This window comes from Jaminaea rosea (genome assembly GCF_003144245.1).
Source record: "Jaminaea rosea strain MCA 5214 unplaced genomic scaffold BDZ90scaffold_3, whole genome shotgun sequence".
In the NCBI taxonomy this organism is placed as follows: Eukaryota; Fungi; Basidiomycota; class Exobasidiomycetes; order Microstromatales; genus Jaminaea; species Jaminaea rosea.
In genome coordinates, this window is record NW_020289977.1 from 309,288 (window position 1) to 327,661 (window position 18,374).

Consider the following 18,374-nt stretch of genomic DNA (forward strand, 5'->3'; position numbering starts at 1 on the left):
TGCCCGAGCGCAGCTCACCGACTTCTATCTCTTCTGTGGTAGGGGGCAGGCGATCCCTCTTCACCTCCTCCGCCACCACCACCCGCCCATCCGCCGGTGAGCCAGCTTCCCCACCCCTGCGGTTGCCCTTGCCCCTCTGGCAGCGTGGACCCAGGGGGTCCACCCCCCACCCCGCTCGCGCTTCCGAAGCTCGAAGCGCTGGCCGACCTTGCCGGCCGGAGCATCGGGCGCAGCATCTCCACGAATAGAGGCACCATTTCAGGAATGACGCGCAATGTGGGCGGACGAGGCTTAGCGGCTGCGCGTCTGCGCCTCCTCCTCTCTTGCAAGCGACGCTGGCGCTCTTCTTCGTCTTCTTCTTCTTCGGCGGGAGAGGAGGAGCGCACGGGAGGAAGGGCAGGGAGATCCTTCTCCACTCTTGGCGTGATTGAACTACCGGTGATGGTGAGCGTTGAGGCGTCTCGTGTGGGTGGCGGAGGACGCCACGATGACTTGGGCGGACGGGCTGGTGGTGCATCGCCAGACATCGACTCGGACTCGTCCCCGCTCGTCCCACTCTCGTCGTCCGAGATGATTCCCGCCTTTCGCGAGGCGTGTTTGCCCGCTTCGTCCTCCGTATCGTCCTCATCCTCATCATCCGTGTCTTCTTCGTCATCCTCGTCTCCCTCCGCCTCAGCGTCGGCCACTTCACTTTCGAAGCCCTTGCCGAAGCCCAGGTTATCAACCATTGTAGCAAAGAAGGCATTCTCGTCATCTTCTTCTACCCCTTGCCCACCCATGAGCCCAGTAGTACTACCGTCAGCGCTCTGTGCTGCGCCTCGTACCTCTCGATCTGCGATACGCCTCCGAAGCTTCATCTCGCGCAGCAGCTTGAGTCGATATGCGTGCACCACCAGAGCATCTATCTCTGCCAAAGCGGCAGCTCGATCTGCTCCACCCGCGGGTAGGCACACCTCCAAGTCCAGCTGTCCCAAGCCTTGCCTCTGCCTCCCATCCATCTCATCCCCGTCTGGCGCTCTGACGAAATTCAGGAACAACTCAATCCAGTGCATCAACCCGTCGAATAATCCGGCGCCTTTAGAGTGGACCTGGTGCACGAATCCGTAGAACTTGCCCTCGTGCCGCGCGACCAGATCGATGAAGACCTGCACGGTACGCTGAGGCTCCGTGTAGCTCATCTCTTCCGTCGCCTCCACAGTCTTGATCAAGTCATTGATGAAGACCTGCAAGTCGTACAGTGAATCGGCAATGTTCGCCGCCTTGTATACGGTTGCCAACGGAGAGTAGAAGATGGTCACCATATCCTTTAAGAGGTCAGCTGTGACGCCTTCAAAAATGAGTGAGAGAAGTTGTTCCTTATCGCGCAGTCGCGTTGACAGGCGCAGTAGGACATGCAGGTCCTCGTACAGCCAGGCGTCATCGTTCTGGGGCCCTTCATCATCTAGCTCGGGATTCTTGAGGGAGGCGCGATGTCGTTTGTAGACCTCGTAGGCGCGCGAAGCACGAATGACGCGATGGATCTGCTGCCGGCCCAGACGTGGTTCCTCAGGGGAGCGGAGGATGGTGGTGAGAAGGTCCACATTCTCCTTTTGCGCGTCATCGCGATACACCTGCTGCACGTCCGGTGGAGCATAGACGAATAGTCGCACCTTTTCGCACAAGACCTCGTCCTCCACTTTTGCACGCACCGCGTTCACCATCTCCTGCAAGTCGCGCGCCTCCTCCTGCAATGAGCTGGAGAACATGCGCTGCAACAATGAACGCTGCCCGAATGGCTGGGCGAGGAAGAGGTCGATGACTCCGCGGATCATGGTGACAGGGTTGGAAATGCGGAGGATCTGTCGCATCATGAAGTAGGGCATCAGCCCATGTATACGCTTGAGTTGAGAAAAGAGGTCCGAGCTGGTGTCGCTCCCCATGAATAAGTGGAAGAGGGTCGAGGCCGCTGATATCCGCGCCCATGCTAGCAAGGCACGATAGCTCTCTGGCAAGTCTTCGATGCTTGGTGTGGACTTGATGGTCCCGAAGACCCGGCTGAGCCCATCCCGCTGGACCAGGTCGGCCTTGAACGTCGCCAAGTGGCTCTTGAGGGAGGCCACGCGCTTTGAGGCTTCGTCGTTGAATCGGGTCGTCTCGTCGGCGCGTACAGCGTCCAATGCCTCGCGCGAGCGACAGTCTGCTTCTTCGGCCGGAGTGAGGTGGACAGGCTCGCCCAGGAGGAAGTCGGCAAGGACGGGGCTGTCCGCTACAGGCGGGATGGCGAGGAGGGTGCGGAGGTAGGCGCGTAGAGTGAGTCGATTCTTTTCGCGGGCGAGTTGGGCGGGTGGAGGAGCTGAAGGGGCGCCTGATGAGCGTCGACTGCTGCTGACGCTGGACGAAGGGTCGAGATGTAGGCCTTCCATTTGGCCGTCGATGGAAGAGCGTACAGAGTCTGCTGTTGGCTCGCTCATTGTAGGACTCGGCGGTACCGCATCTGTTTGGCTGCGATCCTTGGCAGGCGGACGACTGATATCCTCGTCTGGATACTCGACCCGCAAAGTGTCGGCCAAGCGCTGAAAGTCGCCGTATCGCCTGCTCACATGGACGTCTGGCTGGCCCTGTCGTCTTGTACGAATGATGAACTCCTCATGGTGGCGGTGGCGCAGTCGACCCTTTGTGGTGCGCGTCCTGACACCAATGACATTGACGTCAAAAGTAGCGTCATCGCGCTCGAATGGCTTCCCAGCCAAAGCCGCCTTGACCCTAGCCTGCGCAGCTGCTGCCCTTTCCCTATCCTCGTCCGAAATGCGTACAACTTCCTCGCCGCCAACACGGATAGCCGCCGCAATGAGCAGTGTGATACTGCGTTCCAACTTCTGTGTAATCTTCCTCCTCTTCGTCTCCTCCTCCCGATCGTCCGTGCCCGAGATGTTACGCTCGAGAAACATGTCCATGAAGACTTGGACTTTATCTGAGAAAAAGTTGGAAGGGGCCGACCGGAGGAAGGGAAAGGTGAGGACAAAGTGGTGGAAGATGAAGCGGGACAGTGGCAAATCCGCTCGACGTGCTGCGGGTGATGGCTTGAAAGGCGGGCCAAAGGTTGAGAGAGCATCTGGCAGCGAGGAGCGTCGTGAGGGAAGATCAGTGGGCGCTCAGCAGAATTGTGGTTGTTAGGACCGGGTCAATTTTACCCTTTTGATTGAGTTGCTGGACCTCTCTTTCGACCTGTAGCTTGACCAGCTGCTTCTTGAGGTAGTGAGCGCGTAATGGCGTCAATCTATTCGGATCCTCGTCATGGCGCAGGTTTGGTATCTTTGCAGCGATTGCCTCGTTGGTAGCGTGCGCTTTCGCCTCGAGGTCCTTCTCCTCCTGGACCTCAAAGGCGGTGCGTGTGCTGCCTGCCTGGCGAAAGGCCGGGTCGAAGCTCATCGCGATGCAGGCGACACCACCGAGATGGTGAGGATGGCCAGGGAGGAAGAGAACCCAGTGGCGGTCAATGAATGAATGAATGCAGCAAGTCAAGGGTCCTTTGCGTTTGTCCTCGTGGGCAAGTCGTGGCCCGAGCGAGCCACTGAGCCAGCCGTGGCGGGCTGACAAGGGCGGCAAGAACGGCCATTCGACGCCTCAGGCTCAACAGGGCGATGAGCGGGGCGGGGGCTCGTCCAAAGTGGAGCTGTGCAGAGTGCGAGTGCGCGCCTCATGGCAAATTGACGAGACTTGAGAGCGACGACGGCAGCAGCGGGAAGGCCGGACCTCCTTCTTCACCCTTCATCACCACCAGCCAGGCAGTCAATCACCACAGCCGCCTCTTCCTCGCAATGAAGACATCTCAAATCCTCACAATCGGCGCAGGCACTCTCGTTGCCGCTGGAGTCGGCTACGCCATTTGGTTCGACCACAAGCGAATGAACGATGCGGCTTTCCGCAAGAAGCTCAACAAGGACAAGAAGCGCACCACAAAGGCGGCAAAGAAGGAAGATGCAAAGAGACAGAAGGAGGACGATGAGGCCATCGACGCCGTCGTAAAGGAGGTTCAGAAGCCCGGTGTGCTGCCGAGTGGGCCACAGGAGATGGAGAAATAGTGAGTGTTCAGCGAGAGGAAGGGTGGTTGTCATCTCGAGTGGCTGAGCATCGTGTTTGCTGACCCATCCTTTCTCTCTTTGTGCCCTCCACCCTTCAGCTTCATGGAGCAAGTCACCCAGGGAGAAGCGCTCATCGCAATGGGAGCAGAGCACCGTGTAGAGGCTGCCGCCGCCTTCTTCCGCGGAATCAAGGTGTATCCCAGCCCGGTTGACCTCATCATGATCTACCAGAAGGCGACGCCGCCAGAGGTGTTTGAGATTATCATCAAGATGATTGGCAAGGACGCACAGCTCGGCGGTGGTGAAGGCGCTGCGGGTGGACGTGGTGGTGCCAACCCGCTCGCGGCAATGGCTGCTGCTACTGGAGGGGCTGGTGGTGCGGGGGCCGCTGCGGGCAATCTAGACGAGGTGGATGACGAAGCAGGGCCGTCCGCTAGCCAGCCTGCTGCTGGTGGCGCCCAGGGACCGAATGCGCCTGCCTCTGGCCCTCCCTCGCAAGCTTCTTCGCAAGAATGGGACACGCTCAGCGGTGCATCCCTTGGACCCAACGCCGCCGCAACTGGAGCCACATCGTCATCCGCAGAGGTCTCACCATCAGAGGAGAAGGAAGGCGAGGCCGAATCGTCGACGTCGACGAGCACCGAGAAGAAGGAGACTGGCGAGGATAAAGAGCCCTTCCACCTGACTTCAAGCGGAGACGCCAACAGCTTTGCGCCCTCTCCCCTCTTTGCATCTGGCTCGGCCGCACCCGCTGCAAACGCGCCGACGATGAGCGAGGAGGCTTCTTCATCTGGTCAACAGGCTGAGATGCCCAAGGCCGAGACCACAGAGGAGGAAAAGAAGTCGGAGGAGGCGCAGAAGGAGAGTGGCGTTTAAGCAATAAGAAGTAGATGAGGCAATGGAGTTTGAGAAGGCGGTCTATGGACCGCTCAGAGGCCACAGGACGAATAGCATGTCCTGCTCGACGGTATATTGTAGCGATAGGCCAGGCGTGGGAGTAGAGGTTGATCACAAGGCGGACCACTGCGAATCGCTGCGAATCGCAAATCTATCCACTATTTCAATGACGCACAGCAGGAATGAAGCGATCGTACGAGCACTTAATCACTTCTCCTTTATGCAAGTTCTGATCACGCTGCCTCCTCCTCACCCAAAAGAGCCCCCTCCAACAATCCCTCGAGATCCAATTCTTCCCCACCGTACATGCTACTAGCAGGTCGTGTCTGCCTCATCGGCACCTTCATATTCCACGTCGACCCACTCGCCTCTTCACCCACCTCGATCCCACTGACCGCTCGACTAGTCAGCGTGCTCGATGCAAGCTCGTACTGAAAGATTCCACTCCTACCGGCCCCTTCGGAGGGAAGAGAATAGGCGCTGCCGTCTGAGGTCATGGAGACGGCAGCCGAGGGGGGCGACGAGCGTGTGTACGAAGAGATGTCATCGTCGCAAGAGAGACGAAGGTCCGCCTCGTCTATATCCAGGTCGAGACGGAGAGTATCGAGATTCCAAGGATCTCGTCCGTCACAGTCAGGCGAGGTAGGGGATGTGCACCCTTGCTGATTCGGCTCCTCCTTCGCCTCGTCGGCCGTCGCGGCCGGAAGACATATGCTTCCCTGCGCAGGCGTGGCCTCACCACTGACATCCTCGTAGGGCTTGACCGAGGTTGGCAGCGAAGTAGGTGTGGGCCTGGGACGTTGAAGTGGGGGCCAGCGAGCGTATTGCGCCGAGCTGCCTGCACTGGGCAGATCTCCGCTACGAGAGGAAGTCGCACTCGAAGCTCTGCTCTCTGGTCGGTCTTCTTCCCCTTCGTGAGGCTCTGCCGACTGCGGCTCCTCAACGATCTCCTGTTCCACATCCGCGCCTTCGATGTCGAATGACTCGACAAGGTCTTGAAGGGTGTCCTTTGCGTTACTTTCTGTCTTGATTGCAGCGCTAACGGGCGTCATCCCTCGACCAGAGCGCGGCGTTCTTCCTCGTCTTAGCGTAGCCGTGCTCCCTCCACTGTTGCTGCTACCAGGCTGATGGCCTTGCCGCCACATTTTGATCGTCCCGCCGCTCAGGTCCAGGTCGAGCTTGGGCGGGAGAGGGAAGTGTGGCGGAGAGCAGTCTCCGTCTACTTCTGGACGATCTTCGGCGCGATCGACTTGGCTGACAGGGTGTCGTGCCGCTAGCAGCAAAGGCTTGAGGGGGCGCCGCTGCACGACTATTGCCTCTCGCACCGCACCCTTACTATCAGGCAAAGCAGGCAGCGCATCTGTCGGTGCCGGGCCCTTTACTGCGGGCAGTGTTACTTGTCTCTCACTCGCATCCGAGCTACCAGTACCCGCCCTCCGAGGTCTGCGACGACGGTGCGTCTCGTCTTGAAGCATCGAAGACCATTGCCTGGTGGTGGCGCCGCTCTCCCACTTTTCGTGGTCTGCGGCGGTCTTGCGAGGGCGAGCGGGACTGCTATGGTTTTCGTCGGTACTGATTGAGAGGATCGAAGATGTGGAGGAGTTCTCTTTGCTAGTGCTTGGGAGATCGGTATTCGCCTCTTCGCTACCCGCAGCAACGGCAGCGTCCTTCTTCGCCTCCTCCTTGACCGGCGGCTTCACCATCACAGTTTTCCTCGTCTTGACTACACTTAGCGGCGCCACAATCTCCCGGTCACGCTGCTGTGACTCAAAGGTCAGAGCGACGAGGGCATCCCTGTGCAAGTCTTCCACGCTGGCTGGCTCGTCTACAGCGGGCATGGGAGTAGACTCCGAGCGTCGATGCCCTTGAAGCCGTTTGCTGATCGTGCTATCGGCGACGGCAGTTGTGGTCAGGCCAGTGACTGAGCAGTCATGCGCCGTCTTGTGTTGTGCTGCGGAGCCTGTCGAGTTGACGTTGAGTTGAGCGACATCGCCCGACTGCAAAGAGGGCAGCGCCTTCACGCACTGCCTAGGCGGCGTGGGTGGATGCTTGGGCCGCCTGCTCGGGTCGTACTTCAGCGACGTAGCCTTGCGCAGCCCAAGTTGTTCGGTGGCTAGCACGACGATGCCGTTTCTGGGCGGGTGCGACTGAAGCGCCTCCGGAAGCATCTGGATGGAATTGCCCGCCTGTTCGGCAGCCTCGCGAGGTACGCCACGAGATATTGAATCCACGCGCTGATGGCCCCGTGGGCGGTGTGTATCGGATGAAGCTGAGGGGACGGGTGCTGGACGAGGCGTGGTGAGGGGTTCGTCTTTCTCAGAGATCCCCAGGCCGAAGAGGTGTGAGAGTGCAGGAGCTACAGAGCTACCAAGCGACCCCTTGCGACCTCGTCTTCGCTCGGGAATGTGAATGGGTGCGCCGAGCGAAGACGTAGAGACGTGACTTGTTGAGAGGAGGCTCTCCATCGAAGTTGAGCTAGCCTCGGAGCCGTAGTGCAGAGCGGGTGGAGAGTCGTCATGCTCACTGCTTCCAGAGGAGAAGGGTATCATGGACACCTTCTGGAGCGACATCGCATTGACATGATCGCTCGAAAAGCTGCGCCCATGACCCTTGGCCTTCTGCAGGAAGCGTCTCGCTGCGCCTCCGAAAGTATTGCGGACTGGTGAGGCAAGCTCTTCCTCCTCTTCGTCGTCGGATGAGCCGCCGTGATTGGGCCGGTGGACCGCTGTCGATGGGCGATGAGGATGTCTCCGGATGAAGGATGGGATTGGCTTGCTCTTGGGCGAGATCATCTCCTGAGCCGTGCGGGAGCTGTTGAGTGGCGGGTGCAAGTGGGTCAGCTACGTGGATACTAAGGGTGCGGGCCTTGTCGGCTGGTCTCACCTTGTGCTTCTTGCTAGCTTGTTGTTGCTGCTGCTGCTGTTGTCCTGCCCATGCTTCGCAATATGGAAGTCCCATCCTTTGAAGTGTGCGTCGACAGGTGGGAGTGCAGCGAGGCGGTGGTCTGGACTAGGAGTGGCGGAGGCCCCCATCATCTTCTTCTGCCTGCTCGCCGGCGAGAAGGAGGAGCAAGGCGGTGAGGCAAAGTCATTGACCAAGCGCTGATCCAGCGGGCTCGTCGTCGAGTGCAAGCTTGAATTTGTCCAGGAGAACTTGGATCGAAGCTGCTGGTGGTGGGCGGGAAGGCGCACTTGAACTCGTGGTGGCGTCGAAGGGGCGCTGCCCTTGCGCGATCGTGCAATGGAGCCAGTCCGTACGTGTGTGGGGCGCGTGTCGGCCATATCAATGATGAAGGAAGAAATTGAAGGAGAACACGTCGCGTTTACATCAACGAAGAGAGGCTGCCCATTTAAGACGTCTGGGCCTCAAGGCAGTACCATCCGCTCGACCTCCGGCGCCTCATTGTCCCTTGTCCTCCTCAAGGCCCGCAAAAACGCCTTCATCGCGGCGTGTAGCGTGTCGTGCTCGGCGACCCTTTGTCATGGCGCCGGACGATCAAGCATCTGGTGCTTTGTCCACTCTTCGAGATCGGCGGCCATGCGTGAAGATTGGAGGTATGGTGCGAGACAAAGGGACGACACCTCGGACGGCGGACCGGACCAAGGCTGCCTCGTCGACGCCAACCGAGCTCCGTCTGACGCCCACGCTCGACTCGCTCGCGCCATGCATGGCCAAAGCGCCACCTCCGAGTGGAGGCCAGTCAAGATGGTGCGTCAATTCTGCAACTCTTTCCACTCGCTGCGGCTCATTACCAACAGCCGCGACTCAACCTGAGCATGGTAAGGCTGCTCAGCCTACGTCCGTTCGCTCACTGTCTTGCTCGAGCCGCGAGAAGGTCGGTCGCGGCGTCCCACGCCCGAGCTGTTCCCACCACGTCCTCAGATTCAATATGAACCACCCGAGCTCGATCGACAGAGGCCTTACCACCCCTTCTTGAACGACATCGGCGGGGCCGCCGCCCACTCTGTCTCTCAAAATCTCACCTGCTGAGGGTCGATCCTGCACACGCAACAACGCCAGCCCCTTCGTCCTGCTTCTTGGACATCAGAGTACATCGTAACCACTTTATGCGGGCTAATGACGGGTCGAAGCAGCTCGCTGTGGAAGTCGATACGGGGAGGTGGGCGCCGACACGCGGTGCAGGTGAGCTGAGCTTCCATTCAGTGATGAGTTCGCTTATGCCAGCGCGTCTCGCAGTCTAAACTCGCACCCTCGTTGCATATCGCAAAGTAGCTGCTCGACAATCGTAGAGCAACGCTTAGCTGTACGCCTATGGCCCTGTGCTTAGCTACCAGCCTATTCCCGTAAGGCATCGCCTGCCAGGTCAGATCGCCTCTACAAGCACTGGCAAGCACTAGCGCCACGACCAGACGAGGCGACAACTACGCGCGAAGCTCATCGTTCACGTCGGCCCAAAGCAGCTATCTCATTGATTAATGTCAAATTGAATTGGATTCCAATTACTTCTGGAGTGCCTTGGTGAGCTCCTTGGCCATAGCGCTAGCTGACGCTGGGTTCTGGCCAGTGATGAGAGTATGGCCATCGCCCGACTCGTCTACGACAACGTGTTCCCCGAATGGAACTTTTGCTTTACTGTACATCCCACCACGCTCTCCGAGACGGGTCTCGACCAGCCAGGGGATGGCATCGGTGAGCTGGGCCATTTCCTCCTCTTCGTTGGAGAAGGAGGTGACTTTGCGGGTCTCGAGGAGGTACTTGCCGTTCTGTGAGACCGAGACGCAAGGGCTGGTCAGATTGCGGCTCACCTTCTTGTATCTCGTTCGCACGGAGTAACTACTCACCGAAAGCTTGACGTCGGAAAAGACGGCGGGAGCGTGACAGACGGCAGAGACGGGCATCTTGGCCTCGTAGAAGTCCTTAATGAGCTTCTGAGACGTAGCATCTACGGGCAGGTCAAAGCAAGGGCCGTGGCCGCCGGGGTAGAAGATGGCGCTGCGGGATAGCGTAGACAGGTCAGTCATACAGACGAGCTTCAACTCCTCTCTCTGGCGGGCGTGCCCACTCACGAGTACTTGCTGACGTCGGTGTCAATCTCGCTGAGCTTCTTGGTGTTCTTGACCATTTGCTGAAATTCCTCATCCTTGAGGAACTCCTGACTCTCCTTGTCCTCCTTGAAGGCTTCGACAGACGACTGGTCGAGGGGAGCCTCACCGCCCTTGGGGGAGGCGAAAATCATGGGGTAGCCTGGGGTGGTGAAGGGGGTGATGAGCGGAGGTGCTGACAAGTAGTTGGCCTTGTTCATCATACTCACCCTCCCTCTTGAAATGGTACGCAGGGTGAGCGAGCTCAGGCAAGTACCATCCCGTGGGGTGGTCCTTGCCGATTAGCTTGGTGTGCGACGTGATGACCTAGCGAGAGGCGACGAGGTGAGCATCTCATGCCTAACATCATCAAATGCTCGCAACTACTCACGACGAGGATCGGCTTCTTGTCAGCTACCATTTTGAACTGGTGGTATGGTGGTGGTCAGGTTGGAAGGACAGACAGGTGTTCGCCCACCGTCTCGAAATGCAATTTATTGCTCTGCGCTGCTGCGATGCTGACTTCCTTCTCTTCGCCTATGCCTGCGTGCCCGGGCCAACTGCATTTTGGGCCGGGTGGAGGTCAGCATGGCCCGACTACGACGAAGACGGGGACGACAGGGTTGCTATGCTCCACTTCGTCTGTCACGTTTCATCATCCTCATCAAGAAGGCAGGCAAATAAATTGAGGTCGTCAAAGCATAAGCAAAGGGTCGAGTCGATGCTCCTGCGTGCGCGAGTACGCTCTCAGGGCGCCCTCGCTGCAGGCCGAGTCAGGAAGTTGTAGGGCAAGTAGTGGATGAAGAGGGGCCAAAGGGCCAAATGTCCATGCTAGAGGCTGCAATCTCGAGTCAAGTCGACCGCTTTTCCCTCGCACGCTCAACCCGCTCAAAAGAGCTTCGCTCCATCGCTCCATTCCATCCTCCTCTTCTTCTTCTTCCTCCTCTCGCCAGGAATGGTCTTAGGCCCAACTTGCACGAACTTTCCCTTGCTTGGCACTCCGTCAATATCCAGAAAAGCCAGCGCGGTGCCAGGCGCAAAGAGACTGCGATTGTTGGGCAAACCATCGACTACGAGCGTGGAGGACCCATTTGTGATGCGACAGTTAAGCTCGATGGCTCGCTGGCCCCACTGAACTGCGTGCGTCGAGAAGCCTGTGCGGATCAGACGGACAGTGGCCTTTGTAATGGAGGCGGTCGAATTTGCAGAACGAGCTTTGGTGAGATCGATGCGAAACCCGCTGCTCCCGTAGCTGAAGGTCGTGGGCAGCTGGGCGTTCGAAGGGCGAGGCGTGATGTACCAAGGCGGGTACCTGCAAGAACGGGGAGTCAGCTCAATGCTTTGCCGCGACGTGCCTTTACTGACTCACCAGACCTCAATGGAGTACTCCGTAGGATACTTGACCGTCGTCACGTCAGGATTGGGGTTGGAGCCGCCCACGACGATGGACCCGTCTGGCATGAGGACCATCGACGAGTGGTACATGCGAGGCTTTGACAAAGTGCCTTCGTACGACCAGGTGTAGCGGGTGGGGTCGAGCACCCACACAGCCTACGAGGGCACGCACCAAAATCAGCCATCGCCTTTGTTCTAGGCTCTTTCTCGCACTCACATATCCGGGATCGTCAGCATAGGAGTGGCCAATAGGCTGGCCGGTACTTCCCGGAGGACCGTATCCTGCAGTCCCCTTCTTGGCTCCTCCTATCCATGCAATCTTCCCATCAGGCAAAGTAATAAAGGTAGCCATGCTGCGACCTTCCGGCGCGGGTGGACGAGGTCGCCACGTCGCATCAATGAGGGGTGCAATTGACCAGCAGTCCCGAGAGTTGGACTTGTCCGTGAGCGAGACATTCGGGCCGTGGGTACCTCCCCAGTCCACTTTGGACAGGCCGGTAAGCCCGCCACAGAACAAGACCGTCTCTTCGTACTTGTTGTCGGGCGTGAAGGGGAGCAAAGTCACGGCAGCGTTGGATGGGTAAGGACCGGGGGCTCCGGGCTTGTCAGGAAGCTTCTGCTCGGTGTGGGCGGAGAGGTCGTAGAGCACGGCTTCGTTGTACGACTGGATGAACATACGGCCTGCGTGTGTGTTGCATGTCAGTAGATATCTCGGTACACCTCGCCGCTCGTCACCCACCATTGGACATGAGGTAGGTCAAAGGATAGAGGTTTATGGGGAGCGTGCGAGTAATGATTGGCACTGGCACTGGTGCTCCACGATCAGGAAAGAACTCGAGCGTGGGCTCCATCAGCTTCTCGATGGCACTATAGCCTCCTCCGCTCTGGCCACCAATGATGGCAACGCTACCGTCGGCGAGGGGTTCCTAGTGAGGAGGAAATCAGTCAGTATCCTATCATTTGTGGCTCTCCGCGCGCGCAGACGCACCATGCTTGGGTACCACCGCTCTCTGTGCAGCCCGCGCGGTCGTGAGTCCCAGGTGCCATCACGAGGATTCCAGATGTTGACGGCCATGCCTCCATCAATCGAGAAGTAGGGCCCCACCGACTGGTTAGCGGCGAGTCCCTTGGGTCCAACGGCGATATTGCCACCCGTGACGACCATCCTTCCATCGGCGATCGGCGCACCTCCCGCACAGAAAGTATTGGTTACTATATCAAATGGCTTCGACTTGCCGGTGCGTATGTTGTACTCGGACGCCCACGCAGGCCTGCCATTGATCTGGAGCGGATTGTTTTCCGTCTTGTCGAGGAAGATGACGGTATCGTCCGAGTTGAGAAACGCCATCTGCGCAGAGATGCCTGAACGGCCATTGGTAGCCACTCGTCCTCCCTCGGAGACGCACCTCGGGATGAGCACAGCCAAGGCGAGCGTGATGACAGATAGCAAGTGAATGCGCGCGCATCGAAGTCGGGGTAGCATCGTCGAGATGCGGTGGCAGAGCAAGGTATGACTGCAGTCGAGCAAAGAAGCGGGCAGAGCAGGATCTGAAAAGAGTGTGAGTGGGTGTAGGAGTCAGTGTCCGAGATAGAATAGGGTGTGATAGGGTACGGCAGAGTCTGGGTAACGTATCGAGCGTGAGGAAGCGTGGGTGGAAGGGGAAGCCCGACACAGCATGGGCATTTACGGTCGCTCCAAACCCGGCGATGGCATCGGTGTTGCTTGGCTAGTTACGAGTGACCCTTTGCTGCCACAGTGCGGCTGCGATTATCTGCCCGCCGGACGATTGGAGCATGGCCGTGGCGGCCGTGAATGGGGGCAATGTTGGACGTTTTCGCGGCCCGTAACGGACCTCAAGGCGCGGCGATATCCAGCCGCCTCTGCGCGAGAGTGAGCACGAGAGCGAGAGGGCAACAGCAACGACATGCGAGCCACGCGAGCGATGAGTTAGGATCGTGATTGCGACGCTATGCCGCAGCTTGTTGTTTGGTCGACATTGTCATTGCTGGCTGTGCTCGTTGATGACAGTGCGCAAGAGGTGAAGAAGAAGCGACAGATGAGGCCGGCCACCTGGTGCCATTTGTCCCGCTCCTGCAGCAGAACGCGGGCAGAACGCGGGGCAAGCTGCATCCAAGCAAGCAAAACTCATGCAGTCCAACACAGGCAACGGAGAAAGAGCAATGCGTGGCATTCGACGAGAGAAAGATGCGGGCTTCGATGATGACAAGCACCGACGGGACGGACAAGCGAAGTCAGACCTTTCTGTGACGAGCGGGCCCCTCACACGAACGCTCCTGATCGGGAAGGGGCGGCCATGGAGAGGAGATCGATGATCAAGTCCATCAAGGTGAAGCGACAAGGCCCGCTTTTCTCGAGAGAAGCGGGCCGTCGCAGAACAGGAGGACAGAGGAGGTGAGACCCCTCTCGACCTATATGAGCCAAGCGAGTGTACACCAATCGTTGTCACAACCCCCCTCCCCTCCTCCCCCTCCTCCCCCTTCTCACCCTTTCTTCACCTTCTCCTCGCCACCATGCTCTTGTTCACTCGCCTCTACACTTGCACTCTCCTCGCCATTCTGGCCTCCACCGCTCTTGCCGGCATTCAATCGCCCAATGCGCGTGGTAACTCTGCGCGAGCCAACGCCGTCAAGTCCCTCTTTGCCAGCTCTTACGCAGATTACAAGCGCTACTGTTTTGGCCATGATCAGCTCAACCCACTCACCAAGACCTGCGCTGACCCTTTGGGTGGCTGGGGAGCCACCATCGTCGACGTCCAGAGCACGGCTAAGATCATGGGCCTCAACGACATTTACAACGAGTGCGTCGCCCAGTCGCTGCGTGTCGACTACACCAAGACGTCGCAAGACCAGATCTCCATCTTCGAAACGACAATCAGGCACGTTGGTGGACTGCTCTCATCGTATGAGTTAGGCGGCAAGACCAATCAAAAGCTCGTCGACCAGGCCGTCGTCGTCGCAGATCGCCTGCTGCACGGCTGGGTCGGCAACAACGCGCTCCCGTACAACGGTCTCCGCAACTGGAACACCAACCCAACTCCAGTCACCGACCAAGGTGCCATCATCGCAGAGACAGGCACACTCATCTTGGAATTTGACAGACTCTCAAAGTACTCGAATAATGCCACCTTCCGTAATTTCGCCGCCAAGGCTATGCGCGCCACCATCAACGCGTCGCCCCTCCCGTTCCCCGGACTCAATCCTCAAGGCATCGACCCAGCTACTAACAAACCTCGAGGCGACTACGTGACGTGGGGTGGTGGAAGCGACAGCTACTTTGAATATTTGATCAAGGCTTCGTACCTTAACGGCAACCCTTACTCGTACATGCCTGCCTGGGTTCGCGCCGTCAACTCGTCGATCGCTCACCTCATGACGACTGCAGGCGGTAACACGACGCGCAAGGACCTGCTCTACCTCGCCGACTACTCCGCCTCCTCTGGAGGCTTGATTCCGCGCAGTTCTCACCTCGAATGCTTCCATGGCGGCAACTGGATGCTCGGCGGCAAGCTGCTGGGTAACGATGACATCTTCCAGTACGGGCTGCGACTTACCGACGCCTGCATCAACACATACACCTCGAGCGCCTCTGGCATTGGTCCTGAGTCCTTCGTCTACGCCTCGCAAAGCGGCTCCACGAATGGTGTCAAGATCCGTAGCCCAGACTTCTACAGGCAGCACGGCTTCGACTACGACTCCAAGTACTACGTGCTTCGTCCTGAGGTCCTCGAGTCCGTATTCTACGCGTACCGCCTCACGGGCGACAAGAAGTGGCAGGACCTGGCTTGGGCAGCCTTCAAGAACATTCGCAACCACTGCAAAGCCCCCGCTGCACTGGCAGCTCTGTCGGACGTCACCCAGGCTACTCCGCCACAGATTGATGACTCCGAGTCATTCCTTTATGCTGAGCTGCTCAAGTACCTCTACCTCATCTTCGCCGACCCATCAACCATCGACCTCGGCGAGTGGGTCTTCAACACCGAGGCTCACCCCTTCAGGCTGGACAGACCAGGCGTCACCTTCCCGCAACTCAACCCGGGTAGCCGCCTCGCCAAGCCTGGATCACCTGTCTCGCCTACGAGCAGCGCAAAGCCGTCCACCGCTTCGGCGACGAAGAGCGTGCCCCTGCCCAAGTTCAGCAGCAACCCTGACGCGGGCAAGGTGGTGCAAGGCATCCTCAAGGAGGTCTTCGGTGGCGTGGGTCAACTGCTGGTTCAAGGGTAGGCGGACGTCAAGAAGGGCAGTAGATGCGCTCTCTCCCCTTCGCCGCCTCCCTGCGTGGGACCCCTGGCTCCTTCTTTCGACTCATCCCGGCTCAGATTCCTCCCCATACCCTCTTCCACACGTGTAGCTACCTAGCATACCCCACCTCCTGTCACCTCTACCATGCGATTCTCTCTCTCTCTCACACACGCTGCTCGATCCGTAGATTCTTAATTAATGGTAATTCTGTCTTCCGACCTCAGCACTTCTCCCGTTGAGTATTTGTCCGATAATTCAAGCAAGGAGCTCGGCATCGTGTAGCACTCGTGCGCGCCTTCACGTGCTCCCGTAGTGCGGCATCGTGGTTGCCCCCTCTCCTTCATACTCCTCATCCCTCGTAGCCCCGCTCACTTCGCCAACACTTCGGCCGCCTTGTTGGCCACCTCCGCCGGCTGGCCCTCGCCTTTCTGGCCCAGCTCCCTCATCAATTCCTGCGCTCTGCTCCTCAGCTCCTCCATCACCACCTCGACATCCGGCAGGTTAGGCTGGGCGTCCAGGTCCTCGATCTCGCGCTGTACGCTTTGCAGCGCCGCCTCCTTCGCTTCACGGCTCGCAGCAGGCACGTCTGGGAGCGAGATGGCTCGATTGATCTTTGCGCGACGTTCGTCATTGGCGCTGTTCGGATGAACGATGCGCTTCGACCCGGAGAGGTACTTGCCCAGCCCCATTCGGAATGCTACCATGAGCCCAAGAACGGCAATGATGCCGTAGAAGTAGAGTGAGGCCCAAGCGCGCATGATCGTGGGGACGTCGAGGAGGATGAAGGCCATGGCGGCGAAGCTGAGCGTGGTGTGCACCGCAGCAATGCTCAGTGAGACGTAGATGAGCTGGCCTGCCCTCATCTGCGACAGCGAGCTCAATGATCGCACCTCTCCCTTCTGCTTAGGATCTCTGAAGACGCGCGGCCTCAGGTTCTTGCGCAGCGACCTCGCGACACTCTGGCAGAAGCCACCGAGGACGAAGGCCACGTAGTACCCCGGCGCGATTCCATGCCAGAAGGCCGAGGTGATGAAGGTAAACATGGTAGACTTGAAGCCAGGCTTGCGTCCGGGCTTAGCGATGCGCTTGTAGACGTTATTGCGCAACCAGACATTCGTGTTCATGTTCCAATGGTCAAGCAACTCCTTCCAGTTCTGGGCGAGCTCCACGCCCAAGAGGTCAACATTTTGGCAGCGGTTCCAGCGGGTTCGTGAGGCCACATCACTGCCGCCGGTGGTCGTGAGGGGAGCGAGGCCGTTGTAGGAGAGGCCAGAGAGAATGCAACTCGCATTGGTGAGAGTCCAGATCCCGTAGTATTTGGTGCGCGCCATGAAAGAGGCTACGACTGCAAACCAGGCCCGCCATATGAAGGACTCGTCGCGGACGCCACCCGCTGCTGAGGGCACAGTGAGGGCGGCAAAGTCCCAGCTGGGAGCGTAGAGAGCATAGATGGCCAGCGACACGAAGCCAATTGCGAGCTCGCGGGAGGCTGCGAGGAAGCGTCCAGGTGGGGGAGAAGAGGCGGACCCGCCGTGTTCTCTGCGCAATGGGAGCAGGTCGAAGGTTGAGGGTCAGCTCTCCGCATCGGTCAATAGATCGATTGGCATGCTTGCACTCACTTTTCCTTGCCCTTGGGCGACGAGTACAGCGTACCATTTGCCCAAGCTCGGTAGTCGACGAAGCGGGTGGAAGGGCCGACCAGCACGCCAGGGAAGTAGAAGCTGCACGGGTAACGAGGCGAGACAGGTCAGTACTGACCTCCATCACTCAGTCATGGATGTCTCCTGTACGCACGCATATCCCAAGAACTCGAGCAAGCTCGGGAACTCAGTGATCCTCTGGCCCTTCTGCTGCTCATCGCACTCCTGCTCGCTACGCATCTGTCCATCGTAGACGTCCCATGCGAAGGTAGTGAGATTCATAGTCAAGACCATTTGCATCGCCGTGATTTCGATGGTCGTCAACGGAATGTTGCCAAAGGCTCGAACGAGATGGCTGCGCGGTGGACAAGGGTATAAGCTGGTCAGCAAGGCAGACGCGAGAGCATACATGCTCGTCGCACCCACTTGATCGTCAGATGGCCCATCTCGAAGAAGAATACAATCCAAGGCATCTTCCTTCCACCCAATTGCAGCTTTGCCAAGAAGTAAGTGATCAAACTGGTGCCCAACAGCTGGAGGAAGCCGGCCTGCAGGTCAAGGATGCCGACGAAGAAGAAGGCGCTCGTTGCCAAGCAGACGACATGCTTTGCTGTGCTTGGCAGAGAGGGTAGCGGATAGGCGAGAGGAGAGGCGATGATGAGGAGTGTGATGAGCTGGTCCGCGAGAAAGAAGGCGAGAGAGAGGGCATGTTAGTTTCAGTGGACGCACGATCGTGGACTTGGGTGTCGCGTGTCTCAGCTCAACAGTAGCTCTTACCTTGACGTAGTCCACAGGAGCCCCAGCCACTCCGGCTAGGGCTTCAAACTGCGACTGGAACAGCATCTATGGCGACGATCCTTCTCAACGTGTGATGAAGACGTCGACACGCTGCCTTAAGACTTAAGCAGAGACGAGGTGGAGTTAAGTGAGAGAAAGGAAGGAAAAAGCTCACCGCCGCCCGGAAAAGGATTCAAAGCACGGACCCCGCCTTTTGGGGCGACGTGCATGACGTCGCTTGAAAAGGGAGCGAGGACAATCAAGATCGCCGGCAGCGCGTAGGGACAAGAAAGAGACTTGGA

At 58.6% G+C, this 18,374-nt stretch overlaps 7 protein-coding genes across 7 annotated transcripts; 2 read left to right on the forward strand and 5 right to left on the reverse strand.

The window, feature by feature from the left end:
• Positions 1–209: 209 nt before the first annotated feature.
• BDZ90DRAFT_208233 (hypothetical protein) lies at positions 210–3,267 on the reverse strand (the record flags this gene model as incomplete). Its single annotated transcript, XM_025504002.1, has 3 exons — positions 210–343; positions 557–3,091; positions 3,171–3,267. Coding segments are annotated over 3 exons (2,766 nt in total), but the record flags the coding sequence as incomplete, so codon positions are not given.
• Positions 3,268–3,773: 506 nt separating this feature from the next.
• On the forward strand, positions 3,774–5,171 carry BDZ90DRAFT_230824 (MAS20-domain-containing protein). The gene is made up of 2 exons (XM_025505617.1): positions 3,774–4,060; positions 4,160–5,171. The coding sequence occupies exons 1-2, from the start codon at positions 3,798–3,800 to the stop codon at positions 4,935–4,937; spliced, it is 1,041 nt and encodes a 346-aa protein (XP_025363428.1). The 5' UTR covers positions 3,774–3,797; the 3' UTR covers positions 4,938–5,171.
• BDZ90DRAFT_131521 (hypothetical protein) lies at positions 5,065–8,318 on the reverse strand. The gene is made up of 2 exons (XM_025503382.1): positions 7,842–8,318; positions 5,065–7,769 (listed from the first exon to the last, which is right to left on the reverse strand). Exons 1-2 carry the CDS (start codon positions 8,237–8,239, stop codon positions 5,192–5,194), a joined length of 2,976 nt encoding a protein of 991 aa, XP_025363429.1. The 5' UTR covers positions 8,240–8,318; the 3' UTR covers positions 5,065–5,191.
• A 1,043-nt stretch (positions 8,319–9,361) lies between these two features.
• BDZ90DRAFT_273782 (class I glutamine amidotransferase-like protein) lies at positions 9,362–10,425 on the reverse strand. Its single transcript, XM_025508815.1, has 5 exons — positions 10,392–10,425; positions 10,231–10,327; positions 9,986–10,163; positions 9,761–9,911; positions 9,362–9,682 (listed from the first exon to the last, which is right to left on the reverse strand). Exons 1-5 carry the CDS (start codon positions 10,419–10,421, stop codon positions 9,419–9,421), a joined length of 720 nt encoding a protein of 239 aa, XP_025363430.1. The 5' UTR covers positions 10,422–10,425; the 3' UTR covers positions 9,362–9,418.
• Positions 10,426–10,664: 239 nt separating this feature from the next.
• Positions 10,665–13,109, reverse strand: BDZ90DRAFT_264064 (galactose oxidase; the record flags this gene model as incomplete). Its single annotated transcript, XM_025508625.1, has 6 exons — positions 10,665–11,312; positions 11,370–11,551; positions 11,613–12,076; positions 12,135–12,321; positions 12,384–12,801; positions 13,084–13,109. The coding sequence occupies 6 exons, from the start codon at positions 13,107–13,109 to the stop codon at positions 10,889–10,891; spliced, it is 1,701 nt and encodes a 566-aa protein (XP_025363431.1). The 3' UTR covers positions 10,665–10,888.
• A 460-nt stretch (positions 13,110–13,569) lies between these two features.
• BDZ90DRAFT_230828 (seven-hairpin glycosidase) lies at positions 13,570–15,859 on the forward strand. The gene has a single exon (XM_025505618.1). The coding sequence runs from the start codon at positions 13,928–13,930 to the stop codon at positions 15,635–15,637; it is 1,710 nt and encodes a 569-aa protein (XP_025363432.1). The 5' UTR covers positions 13,570–13,927; the 3' UTR covers positions 15,638–15,859.
• Positions 15,710–18,243, reverse strand: BDZ90DRAFT_230830 (MBOAT-domain-containing protein). Its single transcript, XM_025505619.1, has 5 exons — positions 18,073–18,243; positions 17,722–17,969; positions 17,450–17,650; positions 17,275–17,376; positions 15,710–17,194 (listed from the first exon to the last, which is right to left on the reverse strand). The coding sequence occupies exons 1-5, from the start codon at positions 18,136–18,138 to the stop codon at positions 16,024–16,026; spliced, it is 1,788 nt and encodes a 595-aa protein (XP_025363433.1). The 5' UTR covers positions 18,139–18,243; the 3' UTR covers positions 15,710–16,023.
• Positions 18,244–18,374: the final 131 nt, after the last annotated feature.